The sequence below is a fragment of the Rosa rugosa genome, chromosome 3 (assembly GCF_958449725.1).
Source record: "Rosa rugosa chromosome 3, drRosRugo1.1, whole genome shotgun sequence".
Classification (NCBI taxonomy): domain Eukaryota; kingdom Viridiplantae; phylum Streptophyta; class Magnoliopsida; order Rosales; family Rosaceae; genus Rosa; species Rosa rugosa.
Genome location: NC_084822.1, coordinates 55,155,731 through 55,171,921, shown reverse-complemented (window position 1 = coordinate 55,171,921; position 16,191 = coordinate 55,155,731). Strand labels below are relative to the sequence as shown.

Genomic DNA, 16,191 nt, shown 5'->3' with positions numbered 1-16,191 from the left:
ACCAAACTGATGTTTGACCTAAAGTTTGAGGGACTAAACTGAATTTAATCCTTTAATTTTTGTTATTGAAAAAAAAAAATTATGCTGTCTGATTAAGGAATGGATATGTAATTAAGATTTATAGAGTAATTAATTCATTGAATTAACTAAGTTTTTTATTTTAAAGATTAGTTTGTTTGTAAATTATATGAGTGAAGTTATTTGAGGAAATTCAGTGAGGTTTAGTGAGTAAATTTAGTATTAGAAAATTTGATAGGAGGTGTAAAAAGCATAGGAGGTCAAGTAAGTAAATTTGGAGGTTCCAATAGAAAAACTCATTAAACATCACCTATTTAGTATGAAAATTGTTGGGCTCTCTCAATATGATTACTGATCTTTATAGGAAATTATTAGAAAGAAAAAACTATCTAGATTGAAACCCAAAAGACACCAGCCCCAAACCCAGTAGTAGTCTGACCCAAGCCCCGGCCGCACCTCCATGCACAGAGCCTATCCATGATTGCCCGTAGTTGTCACGGTACAAAGGTTGCTGCCGCCACCACTATAGCCAACGACGGGCCCGTGCAACGATCTAAACCCATCTGAAGTGAATCCTATCGCACTGACCACCAACACACTCTTTGATGTCGACATTGACCCTCCCCCGTCCCATGATCGAACCCAATTTTGACATGCCTCCATGAATCTCAACCTCACCTGCTTCAGATGCGTTAGCCAGGGAACCCAGCCCGTCGACCGCTCCTATCAGCCTTGCAGCCACGAGCTCTAGACAACCACCACCCATTCGACACTACTTATTAATATGTTTTTGAATATTATATACTATTTATTTCATGTATTTATGTACTATTTCATCAATGATTAATATTTTTTGTGATATATCTTTTATTTATTACATCAACTATTACTCTATATATTTATTGGGTCTTTAAGAATGTGTAAAAAAATTATTATATGATGCATTTCACTAGGTTTTTAGTAATATAAAATTTTTAATTTATTGAGATTTTACTGTAGCTCGTTTAATCTTCAAGACCTGCACAATCACTATGTTCATTTTTAAAAGTAAATATTTAAGAAAAAAGAAAGAAAGTAAAAAAATTGTTTGGAAAAAAGAAAACCTTTTCCTAATAGTAATATGTATTTTGGTAAAGGTAGTGTCCTATCGGTGGTCGATTTAGGATTAAACTAGACTCCATATCGCCCCATATCGGTGGTCGTATAAACACCCCATATCGCCGCCCCGCTGAGGAACATAGAAAAGCAGTAGTCCCCAGTTATTGAAGCAAGCATGGCCACCATCTTTGAGAGACGTGAATTTACCACCACCGTTTATCAAAGGTATGAAAACAGAACCTACCGAAGCAAATCCTGCGTGGACGTACTTCCGATCAAATTCTACCGGTGGAAGACATATTCAGACCATAACCCAGATATGCAAGTTTTTGACACTAAACCTCCAATTTTGTCATCTACAAAAGTTCTCAAGTTGCGGTTCTCGAGGGAGAGGGCAAGTGGAAATGCAAGGACAACGATGGAGAGACTTGCTAGGTATCAAAGGGTCATAGCTGGGTCTCCCAGGGAAGCAAACAAGTTACAGAACAAGTTGGGTAGGTACCTTACCACAACTTTGGGAATTCACGAAGATGAGCAACCGTTTGTTATTGTAAAAGTATTGGAAATGCTCCGAGAAGCCGTCCCCGATAAAATTATAGAAGTGCACTTGATAGAAATTACATTTAGAAGTACGAATTGGTCCTTTCTGTGGGGCTTCGACAAGGACGGGGACGATATACACTACAGGGCTAAGCTAGTTCCTGCTCCAAAATCATTCATCGAGTCTCTGGAGGAAGTGAGACTACTTGATGATGATAATCTGGAATTGCTTGGATTGGAGTGTCCTATTTGTTTGCAGGTGTTTGCAGAGAAAAAAGATACCAGCATTACTCGATTGCCATGCTCACACTATTATCATCGAGATTGCATTGTCCAGTGGCTCCAGATCAATCATGTCTGCCCCACTTGTCGACACCCTAATGCTCCGAGTTGAGTTGAGTTGATGCCCCAGGCCATCAAGGGAAGGAATCTGGCTACTACCTTGTTATTGAAATTATTTCTATGTTTTTGCTGCCTTGATCATCCATCTTTTGTATAACGAAAATTCCAATGTTAGAACAAATTTCAAACTGTTGCTCAGTTGCTACAATCTACATTACATGTATGCTGTTTAATCTTCCCATATACAGTTAATTCTTTTGTTTGCTGCTGGGATGTACTTGAAACTGCTTGTCACCATAGTTCATATCCCTAGCATGGCTGTGGGCTCTCTACATCTCTGTATTCGCTTGATAGCTATAGATTGCTTTGGCATCTTTGTAAATTTTCTTTGTATCTAGCACCAAGCTCATATTTTATAGGGCGTTCACCTTTTGTGGTCATAGCTGTAGGCTACGCTTATTTGCCACTTAGAGGCTTGCCTGGGTAATTTCACTTGGGACATCTCTCTGTACATCTTGTAGCTTGAAAATATATCCATCTATTCAACAATTCGGCAAAGACCCCCGTGCTAAGCATATGACTACTTAACTCTTGTTACGTCAGCTCATTAGTGATGAACCTGTGTCAATGCCCAGACGCGGACCAAGTGGGGCACCAGTTCCACAAATCTATCTATATATAAACTCCTAGAAGTTTATTGGAACACAAAGGTATAGCTATCTCAATAGGAGTCCATCTAAGATCAAGGTAATAATAGTTTATATAATAGACATCCTTCATATTCCAACACCCCTATGAATTGAGCCACCAGATGAAAGAGTCTCGCTAGTCGAGACCAATTCATAGAGTGCCCTCGAGGTCCAGCTCACTAAAGTCACAGGTGAGCAAGTCTTAACAGCCTAGACTAACACACATAGTGCACTCGAGGTCCAACTCACTTGATTCGCCAGGTGAGAGAGTCTCAATGGCCGAGATTTGCAAAGAACACTCGAGGTTGGTCGACTCCCAACCACCACGACCACCATTTATGAGACTTTTAGACCGAACAATAGTTAGAGGTCTTACACTCCCTTATAAATTATGCTAATAGTTTAGTTATGGCAAAAGTAGAGACAATACACTTAGGTACAAAATTAGAGCCAATAGTTAGAGCTCAAAGGGAGACAAAAGGAAGTCATTTAACCTATCCTCACCTTAATTTGTCAAGGATGTCACCCTTCTTTCTATTGGAGATCAGTCACCAATGAGTTCAGTCTCCTATCATGGACCTTCGACATTTAAGGTTATCATCACCCCTAGTCGAGGATGTCATCCTAATCCACTCTTGTATTCTCACTAAGAACCACCTACTCAAGCTTAGATTCACCAAATTCTTCCTCATATTGAGTCCCCTACCCAACATAAGCCTTGCTTGGCCAGGGAACTGGGGGCTTGTTGATGTCATAATTTGGTTCAACAAATAATTTTGACTTTTCAACCCATTTCACTTAGAACGCGTTGAAATGTCAAAGAGTCCACGTAGGACTCTAACCTTTCAACGCACTTAATCCTTTCATCTAGAAAGAAAAGGAATCCTTAGACATAAATAAACATGACTAGTGAGATGCCTAACCATGGTATGCCGAGTCTTTGACCTTAGACATCCACCTCTCAGGTCTTGGACAGTCACCATGTAATTGACTTATCGTCTTAGATGGCAAGGTCAGAGCATATCGTGACCTAGCTATTAGAATAGCATAGTCCGAAGGAATCAGGAGTCTCAACCCCCAAGGCCAAGAATTCGACCTCCAAGGCTTAGAAGCCTCGACCTCTAAGGATCATGACCACGACTTCCAAGGCTAAAGCCTCGACCTCCAAGGCCACGCACATGCAATCGTCATGAAGAGACATGGAACACCAATCAAGGCAAAATCTCACCAACCATGCCAAGTGTCAAGTTCTGACATAAGGCATGGCTCTTAGGCATGGCCCACGAGCAATTCAAGGAAAAGGTAAACTTGGATAGGCGACACCTGTCTCTTGACACTTCACCAACCAAATCAGACTACATGGTGGTGGCATGTGTCACTGAATCTGTCAAACCCATCCTGGAGTGTCAGTAAGCAGAGAGTAGGGGCTGACACCCGGATTTTATGGGATTGAGCCCATGCTTTTCCCTTTCCATCTCAACCAACTTTCTCCTATAAATACCCAGCATTCACAAGGCTGAGGGAGGGACTTCAGCTCTCTCTTCTCTCCCAACACTATGCCGAAATATCTATGCCATGAAGCTCTGCCAGTTGGAGGCCCAGCATCAGGTGAAGGAAGTCCGAGACGAGACTATTAGTTTCAACCAACAATGTAGCTTGGAGGCCCAACATCAGGTGAAGGAAGTCCGAGACGAGACTATCAGTTTCACCCAACAAGGTAGCTTGGAGGCCCAGCATCAGGTGAAGGAAGTCCGAAACGAGACTATCAATTTCACCCAACAAAGGAGCTTGGAGGCCCAACATCAGGTGAAGGAAGTCCGAGACGAGACTATCAGTTTTACCCAACAAAGGAGCTTGGAGGCCCAACATCAGGTGAAGGAAGTCCGAGACGAGACTATCAGTTTCACCCAACAAGGAGTGTGGAGGCCCAACATCAGGTGAAGGAAGTCCGAGACGAGACTATCAGTTTCACCCAAACAAGGAGCGTGGAGGCCCAACATCAGGTGAAGGAAGTCCGAGACGAGACTATCAGTTTCACCCAACAAGGTAGCTTGGAGGCCCAACATTAGGTGAAGGAAGTCCGAGACGAGTCTATCAGTTTCACCCAACAAGGAGCGTGGAGGCCCATCATTAGGTGAAGGAAGTCCGAGACGAGACTATCAGTTTCACCTAACAAGGCAGCTTGGAGGCCATACCTTCAGTCACAAGAAGTGGACGACCAAGGCCACATATATAATCAAACTAATCGAAGGAAGAGATAGGCCCACTTTAAGAAAAGCAACCCCACCACTTTACACTCGAATTTCAACGGAACCTCCGTTGACTCGTTGTTGCCGAAATTGGCACCAACACTCATTTTAGTTTTGTATTTAACGATTCTTCTCTCTCTTGTAGCCTTTCTTATTGCTTCTAAGAGAGTGGTATCTCCATATGACTAAGAACGAACCTTCTGTTTCACACAATGAATTGACATCCCTGGAACATCCAGGCAGGTAAGCATATTCATTCCTTATTCTTGGATTGGCTGACTGGTTTGCTTTATTGTTGTGACTTGATAGGGGGCAGCTAGGAATAAGTCATTGAGGTTGGTGTACAAATCCTTTCAGGCCATATGTAATCAAAATTTAGTTAAGGATTGTCTAAGGAGAAGGTCATGTGATATGCTTGCAATAGAAATTAATGAACTTTGAAATGCTGGCAGGTTAGGACCAAAATGTGTTGGAATGGACTGGGTAGCAATGGTTAGGGTAAATTGGAAGGGATCCAACAACCTAGATGTGAGCTAATTATTAAGAGATGGCTGGTGAAGCAATTTGTGGCCACGATGAGAGATGTATATGTGTTCTGTCCATATAAATAAAGAAAAATGCAGATTTTGCTTAGCTTGATGGGTTTGGTAATGCTAGTCATCGTTTGGTTGATGAGGCTTGCATGTATCTTGATAATAAATTGTTGAAGCATGAATCTGTATATATCTTGGCATATAGCGTAGGCAGGAACGAATGTGTATAGAAAATTATATTTGGTTATAACTGGTTGATGATTACAGTTATTTTCTTGCTACATATTACATGTGTAACTTTTCTTTGTGCTTGGCCTGGATTTGATTTGGTTTGTGTAGCTTAGACTAGCTTGATTAACAAAAATTTATTTGCTCGGCTCGACCTTGTTTGATTTGAGCTGTTCACAGCCATGCTTGGTTGAGATTTGAGCTTGTGTTTGCCCCATTGCTTACGATGATGCATTTAGAATCAAATGGACTACACAATCAGTATGGCAAAAACAATTTTTTTTTTTTTTTCTAGTAGTTTAAAAGAAATTTCTCGTATCTATACGAAGCAACACTGAGTTTGAAATATGAACTACTATTTTGAAAAGTGGTATGAAAGAACAGTTGAGTGGGCAGTGACAGAAATTTCTCGTATCTAAACGAATAAAGACATCTCCATGATCATTCGAATTGTGTATATGTACAATATCAATACAATGATATTATAAACACACATGCATTACCTATACTTTGTTTATAGTAGAACTGAGACACTCTTTTACTATCTCCTGAATCCTTTTCTTCAACAGCTTTTCTTTAACACCTTCAAGCATTTTTTGATAGAACTTTTCCAACCTTACGAGCTTCGCAGGATCTGCTGACTCTAGCATTCTGTCCCATTCCTTTCCAATGTCATGAATACCTGAGTTCTGCAAGGAGATTGGAATATCCTGCTCTTCCAAGGGTTTTCCAAATATTGAACCATGAAGTATGTCAGCATATCGTTCCATCACTGCGAGTTTTGATTGAAGAAGTTTCGTTTCTTCAATTGCTGAACACAAGGCTTTTTCTGTTTTGGTGACTCCTTTAGAATTCTCTTCCGCAATTCTGTCTCCCTCCCCAACAGTATTTAGTTCTTCTTGCTTGAAATCCTCTGTAAGTGGAGGCCACAATACAACAGTGGGAGAAAAACAGTCGATTGTCTTGCCATTTCCGAGAACCCCACTTCTTCCTCTCCCCCAAGACCAAAGCTTATATCCATCATTTGCTACAAGAACAGTATGGGCAGCACCACATACAACTTGGACCGGCTCCTGAAATTTAGACCCATTGGATCCGTTACACAGAATCTGTAAGGGAGAAATGGCATCCCCTGCATCTGTCCCAGTAAAACTAGCATCTGGGCATAGACCGAGACCCTTCTCCATCCCCCATGACCACACATCTCCTGCAGATGAAACAACACTAGTGTGGAATAAGCCACAGTCAACAGAGATCAGATACACATATTGTGGCAATTCTTTCACAGTTTCAGGAGATGAGGCACTTTGGGTGGTTCCATGCCCAAGTTGCCCATTTTCTCCAAGGCCAAACGTCCAGCACATGCTTTCTAATGTCTCACTTGGTCTTTTCTTGTGGGTAAGCACAGCTGTGTGAAAAGCCCCACATGCTACTTCATAAACCGCAAATATGGAGTCCTTGTTAAAATCTTCTACTATTTCAGGACGACTCCGGTTCTCTTTATCCCCGAGGCCTAACTGCCCATGATTGTTACTACCCCAAGAGAAGCATATAAGATCTTCACCTTTATATGTTTCTCCAGCCGTGACTAGGGCTACTACATGCTCATTTCCGCATGCTACCTTCACAACCATGTGGCCATGGAAATCCCACACTGGGGTTGGAGTGAAACTGCTCACAAGAGAGAACCCACCTTCACTGCTGCTGCTTTCTAGTGGACAATTGCCCCACATCCAAAGGGTACCGAGATTATCTATTGCTAGGGACATCATTCCTCCAGCCTTAACAGAACAAACCTGATGTAGACATAAGCGGCAACAAAAAGACAGCATATATCAGGCTCTTATCTTACTTAGTTCAAGTTGGCAGCGATAATACAATTCTTCCATACCTGTAGTGGCACTTCACTCCTCGTTCCAGAGCCCAACTCAAGGAATCGCTCTAGCAAGCAGGGTACTAGAGAATTTTCTCCATTTACACCAAGTTGGCCATCCATTCAACAGTCAAGGAATTAAACAATGTAAACAAGGGGGGGAAAAAGAGCTTATGATGCAACTTCCACAACTAAATCCTGTTATGAAGGATACAGATGTTGTAACCCCAACACCAAATGGACCCATCATCTGCAACAACAAGAGGACAGTTAGAGCATATGAGATCATGTACACCGATGAATTATTTCATTGTGCTGTCAGTTCAAAAGTAGATAGGCTAAAACCCTTCACAGACATATATTGTTGAGTTCTGATATCTAGAGGATTTGATGGTTAGTTATATATAATCCTTAACGGTGTCAATTAAACCAGTCATTGCATTTACAGTAAGCACAATGCACAAAGCCAAATCACAACACTTATAAGTAATAATGTAGATGATTCTATCCACAGGTCATGCAAAGAAGTATAGTAGGCTTGAACTTGATAATCTATAATTCCATTCCTAGGCTCTATAGTTGAATAACTTTCCATGCCATCTAAGCCCAGTAAAAACTTCAGACAGGCAAACTAGCCTGATTTGTGGATGCAAATAGGAGAAAGCTATCAACTTTAACCATCCAGCGGATTCTTCAATAACAATAGAACAAGAAGAAGCCTCTTTCTTGTTGTTTGGGGATAGATTGGAAATGGTTGAGATAAGTGAGGAAGAATCACATATACCATAAGTCTTATGTTATGCAACACCACTATATCATCATCTACTAATTTCAATGTCTGCCACAAACATCTGCTAAAAATTTCAAGAATCAAAGACTCAATGAACTCAGAACAAAGATCATCAAAACAGGTAGTAAAGCCTATTCCAGCAATCACCATAGCTAAAAGATTGATGCTTGTCACTACTCAAAGCTAAAACTTACCAGCCAGAGCAAGACTGTGGTAAGCACCAGCAGCCACTCCCACAAATTTGAGCCCCTTTTCTGGTTTAAATTTGACCCGAACCGGACAGAGCTCGTCGGATTCCGAACCGGTTCCGAGCCGCCCAAACATGCCTCTCCCCCATGAATACACATACCCATCACCTGAAAATCAACCCCACAATCATTCAAACTCAAAATTCATGAAATTCTATCATCATGCTCTCTATGTTATAGTCTCTCCTACCTGTGAGGGCCAGAGTGTGAGCTTCTCCGGCAGCCACCGTCACCACTTTACGAGCCAAGTTGCCGCCACTGGAGGGAGACACGCTGACATCATCGCTCTCCTCCATTGAGAAATGCAGAGCTCTATAGTCTATACTGAAACTGTTTCTGCTCACCTGGTGTTTGACCAATGACAGACGAACAGGTCTATATGCTCTCGAAAAATATAGTCACTCGTATATATACTACTCTGGGAGCATAATAAAAAAATTGTGATATTTTGGGCAAATTTTGGCAAACCATCATGAATCTATGACTAATCGCACCGCATGGTTCTTGTTAATTACGTCTTCAATTTGGTTGATTAAGTATGATATAGATATGTACCTGATAATGCTAAAGAATGTGGCATTTTCAACTGGACACTAATTTGGTTGTAAAGTCGTCATTGGCACATGTATGTTGAACTGGACTTGATCAGAAGCCAAGGGACCATGTCGTTGAGAAGTTTATCTTATCTAATTCTGTTCTTCGTCAAATACATATCATTCACATTGTGACTCAACGCGGAAAACCCTCATACGTATCGTTAATCCGCTCCTCATGCAATGAGAATTACGAGGCAGATGCATTCATTTCCGTCAAGTCGGTGCTAATTTACATCACACACAGTGCTATTTACACTTACGTACTAATCATCCCGATCCTTCATCCTTGATGTGATGTTGTACCAAAAAAAAGCTTCGTCACATTAGATCACCTTGTCCTAGTCTGCGCACTTCCATCACTTCATTGCTAATATATATATATATATATACCGTTTTGTAGGACTCTATACCGAAAGTGTTTCTGCTTATCTGGTGTTTGATCCAATACAGATGAAGAGGGGTCTATATGCTCTGGAAAACGTAATGTCACTGATATATGGGAAATATACTACTCTGGGAGCAATTATTATTTTTTTTTTTTTTGTATTCCTTAATCAAAATTTGTCATACACCTGATTCCATTCATAATTCTCATTCTGAACCACCAGATGCAATGAGAATCTCATAAATACAAACCTATAGGAGGCAATGACCTGCAAAAAAAGGCAGTAAGTTGCTCTAGACCATAAACGACATAGTTGGTGGAACAACCACTTCACATTAGAAAAATTCAGGAGCAAAACCTAGCTTGTGGAACAAAGACTAATTGACCACACATCAACATTATGGAATGTCCATCACAAAGTATAGGGGAATAATTTTTTATTTCTATTAATCTCATAATGAGGTTTAAATAGAATTACATCAAGTATACACATGGTAAACATTTAACACCTATACTAATCAATCAACCATCAATCCTAATCGGAACAGCTAGCTCATGCAACAATGTCAAGCTCTATGAACCTCAAGATGAGCAGTTGTTCTTTCTCCTGGAAGATCTCCTCAAGAATTCCGCAACCAACTTCGAAAATGCAGAAGAGTTTTCCTTAATCAGCCGAGCAGGAGAGTCATACTCCACAATCCTACCTGTATGAACCAAAATGTGAACGAAATTCAGTCACTAATGCAAGCCGTATCAAGTTCTAGATGACATATATTCCTACTGCAGTATGTATACTATATGTCAAAATTTTCTTAAGATGACCATACAAGTTTTACTGTTTTATTTCTCATAAACTGTTTTCTAAAAATTTTACCGAACACATTCTCAAGTCACAAAAATGCCAAGTAAAATTCATTGTTTTTGTTTTGTGAAACAATTTTTCAAAAATCATTTTGTAAAATGTTACCGAACAGGCCCTTAGGTTTTGATATATTGTTTATAGAATAATAGTTCAAACACAAGAAATCAAGAATATATTTTTGAAATTGGGCATTTTCGAAATTAGACTTCAAATGCCCAATTTCAAGAAATCAAATGGGCTAAATTCTTACCCTCTGGTGACGAGTACCAGTGACCTCAGCCAAACCGTCTTGAACAGTTATTGTACGAGTATGCTGAAAAAAAAATTGATTATGAAAGAGGCATTAACAATCATTATGAAAATCTAGAACCTCACAATCAACATCAAAACACCATTATGAAAGTTAAATTGCTGCAATATTGCTGCAGATATAGACTTCCATAGGCTAACGCCGTGTGTCTATCCAGCTGATACGTACGTGTGTTATTATAAGTTTAAAAACAATGCTAAAAAAATTTATGAAACTCACCCTTATATTGTTTGTTTTGAGAGATTACTTTGGCACGAGCAGCCGTGAATTCTTCTGGAAGCACAAGACCCACAGCAACCTGCCAGCATTTCATATTTTATTACTTGGATTGTAAATTAATTTAATGGATGAAGTTAAAATGGGCTGAATTCTTACCCTCTGGTGACGAGTACCAATGACCACAGCTAAACCGTCTTGAAGAGTTGTTGTAGTGTGCTAAATAATGCCCAATTTCAAAAATATATTCTTGATTTCTTGAAATTGGGCATTTGAAGTCCAATTTCGAAATTAGGTCTGATTGTGAATGTGATAATAGGGTGTAGGTCTGATTGTGAATGTGATAATATGCATGTTCACACCTATTTAGGGTTGTTGGATAAGGATGGGGTGGTTTCACCACCAATATCTTCCATTGACATTCTCGGAAGAAAACTTAAGTTTTCATCCCAACATCCGTAGTTGCGTTCACTTGCCTTTTTTATTTTCCTGTGATAAAATAAGGGAAATTGAATGCGTTCATCTTTGTTTCTTATTTTCCCAACATTCACGTTCACATTCCCAACATCCGTAGTTGCGTTCACTTGCCTTTTTTTATTTCAGCCACGATCTTCAATGCATCCAGAAACTCAGAGGCATACATTTTCCGGGTATCGGGATTCCTACTGTTGCGAAATCGATCACGAATGTTAATCAACTCTACTTGTACTGAATCCATGGGCGATAACATTTTACGGGTCAGACCACGAGCCAAACGAGTATGAGTGCGACCAGAAGCCTGCAAAAACAGAAACATTAAATTCCAGATAATTTGATTAATATTGCAACTAAATCAAGAATGGGGAGAGAGAATTACCACAAACTTGTGAACAACGTAATAGTACAACGTAATAGTGATATATTGCACATCTCATCCTCTGAAATGAAAACAGATTCGCATCTTCAACCACCTCATTCCTGATTTGCTACAGATATAGACTTCCATAGGCTAACGTCGTGTGTCTATCCAGCTGATACGTACGTGTGTTATTATAAGTTTAAAAACAACGCTAAAAAAATTTACGTACGTGTGTTATTCCTGATTCTGGATGCATTCAATTTCCCTTATTTTCCTGATTGTGAATGTGATAATAGGTCTGATTGTGAATGTGATAATAGGTCTGATTGTCTGATTGTGAATGTGGTAATATGTCTGATTGTGAATGTTATAATATGTCTGATTGTGAATGTGATATTAGGGAGAGTGCTGGGAGGCAGGTCTGAGGAGTGAGAACGTGAGAGAGTGTTTCCCAACATCTGTAGTTGGGTTCATTCTCCTTTTTTTTTTCAAATTTATTGAGAAAAAATTACAAGTGACAATACACAAAATAGTACGGAAAAACACAAGAACATTGGGTTTATTCTAAATTGAGAAAAAAAAAGGCAAGTGAACCCATCTAAGGATATTGGGATGAAAACTTGAATTTTCTTCCGAGAATGTCAATAAAAGATATTGGTGGTAGAACCACCCCATCCTTATCCTTGTGATTCGAATTCTAGGGTTGGTAAATATGTTCAGACGTGTTTAGTGGTTATCAATTGCTTATTTAACTCTTCCATTCATTGATAGATCAATATAGAACGCTATCCTATCAATATCACATATAGTAAAACATACTCAATGCATTAAGATTGAATGGAAGTTTGATCGATTTTAGAAAAGCACATAAGTGTGGAACGCCTACCTTACATGCAATTCTAATTGTTGATTTAACTTTCGTCCAAAAATCTTACTACTTATGAATTAAGATCATAGAACGCTACTTTCTTAAAACTAGAACAATTATGCTTATATCCTAAGTTGACCATCAAAGAACACAAACACATAAAAGATATCTATATGCACGAAATCAACAATAATTCTTAAACATAATTCCTTATTTTGAGAATGATCGACAAATCCTTTTGAGCAACTATAATTCAGTAAATTTCTTCATTGGACTATTTCAAAACTTGTGATATTTTGGCCAAATTTTGGCAAACCATCATGAATCTATGACTAATCGCACCGCATGGTTCTTGTTAATTACGTCTTTAATTTGGTTGATTAAATATGATATAGATATGTACCTGATAATGCTAAAGAATGTGTCATTTTCAGCTGGACACTAATCTGGTTGTAAAGTCGTCATTGGACATATGTACGTTGAACTGGACTTGATCAGAAGCCAAGGGACCATGTCGTTGAGAAGTTTATCTTATCTAATTCTGTTCTTCGTCAAATACATATCATTCACATTGTGACTCAACGCGGAAAACCCTCGTATGTATCGTTAATCTGCTCCTCATGCAATGAGAATTACGAAGCAGATGCATTCATTTCCGTCAAGTCTATTTACAGGTACGTACTGATCATCCCGATCCTTCATATCCTTGATGTGATGTTGTACCAAAAAAAGCTTCGTCACATTAGATCACCTTGTTCTAGTCTGCGCACTTCCATCGATCACTTCATTGATAATATATATATACATCATTTACACATTTATTTATGGTTTTGGAGAATCGTCCCTAGTCGTCATCCTCCTCATCCTAGTCGTAAGCAGCTAAATTCAAGTACATGTGCTACGCCTGCTCGCGGCTGATTGTACTGCTCCATTTTGCACTGCATATTGCACAATGAGGCGACTTGTTCCTTGCGCTCCTCCCCCACTTCAAGAAGCATTCCTCATGCATTGGATTCCTACATTGCCCACAATGCACCGCTTTATCTCTCTTTCTTATCTCATCCAAGCAAACAAGGTAGCAGCTACCATCTTCAATTCGCAGACTTAGGCTTGGCCTTGATGAGAAAGACCTCTCCTGCTGGCTGCTGCTGCTGTTTCTTTCCAAGAGGATGGATCTGATGAAACCAGTGTCGGACACTATCCTCAGCCAGTGATGCGCGTGACATGGGCAGCCCCAACAGCCAGCTCACCTCGCTTGGATGGAGTGCGCTCCTCCTAACATAACGGGTGTCGATACAAACACCCAATACTTGGAGATACACAAACAGCAGGTGCTTGCAGGGGGAGACAACGTCAGGGCACGAGCATGTTGACTCGGTGGACAATGTGACAGTGTACACATTTTTGGTGTGTCCTAAAACGAAGAACCTGGAACCAGAGCGGTGCAGGAGGCGGATGTGCTGGTGGATGGCTCGCTCCACCCGGTCTTCGAAAGGTTTGTCCGGGTTGTGCCACCGCGACATTGGAATTGAAAGACTTAGGCAGTTGTGAACAAGCAAATGTGTTTGAAATGTTGGATTCTTTCGTCGGAATTGGAGAACTACTTGAGTAGGGAATTATGAAGTTGAAAAAATGCAAAACCTTGACTTGCAATCCACAAGATCACTTCTCCTAAAATTACAGAAATGTAATTGTAAGAAATCAGTCAACATCGAACAAAAGAAAAGTAAAACTGCAATCTATTCCACTTTGAAGCCAAACTAAACGATTGAAAGGGTAAAAAAAAGCAGATATAATTTACAAGAACCCAAAGGATTGACATGTATCCCGAATGCCTCAAGATAATTGAAAACACAAAATCTGGGTCGCAAGGATTGATAGGCATATACAATCCCTTACTGCAGTTTGGTAATTTTATTCAAGTTAAAATTGAGCATAATTTTCATCAAAGCCTATTCACCCTCCTCTAGGCTTAAACGTTATCCATCCTAGTATTTTCACTTGGTATCAGAGCTCATATTGTTAGTTGACCTATTTTTCTTTTTAGACAGAACAGTTTTTCTAAAAAGATTAACAAACATGTGAAACTCTTCCTCACCCACAACATAACCCATCCTTACTACCCTCAGATCTCACTAAGTATGTCTAGTGACCCGCTCTGATGCCAAGTGAAAATACTAGGATGGATAACGTTTAAGCCTAGAGGAGGGTGAATAGGCTTTGATGAAAATTATGCTCAATTTTAACTTGAATAAAATTACCAAATTGCAGTAAGGGATTGTATATGCCTATCAATCCTTGCGACCTAGATTTTGTGTTTTCAAAAATAACCGTGAAGAGAGCAACACACAATCAAAAGGCACAGCGGAAATAAATAACTCAAACACAAGAGATTTGCTGACGTAGTAAAACCCTCAAATCGAGGTAAACAACTGCGGGCCTTAACTCTTGAAGGCCAAGTGTAAAGCCACTCACTAGGTGAATATGAACAAACAAATATGAACTTACAACCAACGCGAATAGCTATGAACTCGGTTATTTCTGACTAGACTCCTCTAGACGGTTGCACGAACACCACATTGTTTTTCTCCACCTTCTGAACTGCTTCCACTCGTCTCTCTAACTTTGACACATGAACTATGCACGACACTTCCTCCCAACTGATCTCGTGGGGTTCTCGGACGTGCAGATGATATGAATGATATGAGAGTGTTTGAATGACTTATCAATCCACTTCAACATGAAAGAAGTGAATTAATAGTTCTCAATGAAGCTCATGAGTTTTTCTATGAATGAAAAAAAAAACTCTCTCAACTAACAATGGACGCACAATATAATCTTCAGAAGCGTCGAAGAAAGAAAATACTTTTCTCCTATTTGTATGCACAGCCAACATCCCAAGACATCAAGGGAATTTAAAACTCTATACCTAATTGATTTCTATTAGGAAAGAAATATTCCTAAAGAATATCTAGGTAATAAAAACTGATTTTCATCCCTAAATAAGATGCTATGCATAACTAACCAAATCAATCAAATAAAATGCAATCCTATAAATTAGACATATGATTGATTTCAATTGAAACTCGTCCATAATGGTAAACTAACATTAATCACGCACAACTACCTTTCAGACTACTTCGGGATTGAAACACAGTCTTCAAAAGCAATCACACAAGAAACAACCATGCTATATGAGATGCAATGAATGAATTACCTTTTCAGAGAATCATCTAGGATCAGCTGGGGTCTTGATCTTCATCTTGTGATTCAATCGCTTTAGTCTTTACTTCAAATACTCACACAGTTCTAACCTAGGCCTAAGACTCATTGTTTTATGTAGGGAATGCCAATACACAAAATTCTTATACTAACAATAATAAACAAAACATAATTTGACTCAAATCACTGCACTTCTTCAAATGGATAAGAGTAACGCATATTTGACCAAACAAAATAAAATGATGTGACAAATTCCTTCAAAGAAAAAGAAATCAAATTTGTTTTT

The 16,191-nt window shown here is 39.4% G+C and overlaps 2 protein-coding genes across 2 annotated transcripts; one reads left to right on the top strand and one right to left on the bottom strand.

The window, feature by feature from the left end:
* The first annotated feature begins 1,291 nt into the window (after positions 1–1,291).
* Positions 1,292–2,050, top strand: LOC133737964 (uncharacterized). Its single transcript, XM_062165417.1, has one exon. It carries the CDS (start codon positions 1,292–1,294, stop codon positions 2,048–2,050), a length of 759 nt encoding a protein of 252 aa, XP_062021401.1.
* Positions 2,051–6,113: 4,063 nt separating this feature from the next.
* LOC133739066 (ultraviolet-B receptor UVR8-like) lies at positions 6,114–9,020 on the bottom strand. Its single transcript, XM_062166780.1, has 5 exons — positions 8,799–9,020; positions 8,555–8,716; positions 7,785–7,820; positions 7,589–7,689; positions 6,114–7,493 (listed from the first exon to the last, which is right to left on the bottom strand). Exons 1-5 carry the CDS (start codon positions 8,902–8,904, stop codon positions 6,201–6,203), a joined length of 1,698 nt encoding a protein of 565 aa, XP_062022764.1. The 5' UTR covers positions 8,905–9,020; the 3' UTR covers positions 6,114–6,200.
* Between the last annotated feature and the right edge of the window lie 7,171 nt (positions 9,021–16,191).

Bases quoted from the DNA above. Each gene is read 5' to 3' on its own strand.
- LOC133737964 (XM_062165417.1), top strand. From the start codon at position 1,292: ATGGCCACCATCTTTGAGAGACGTGAATTTACCACCACCGTTTATCAA.
- LOC133739066 (XM_062166780.1), bottom strand. From the start codon at position 8,904: ATGGAGGAGAGCGATGATGTCAGCGTGTCTCCCTCCAGTGGCGGCAAC. The intron at 8,717-8,798 runs GTAGGAGAGACT...GTTGATTTTCAG, and splicing joins TCACACTCTGGCCCTCACAG to GTGATGGGTATGTGTATTCA. The intron at 7,690-7,784 runs GTATCCTTCATA...ACTGTTGAATGG, and splicing joins GTGTTGGGGTTACAACATCT to ATGGCCAACTTGGTGTAAAT.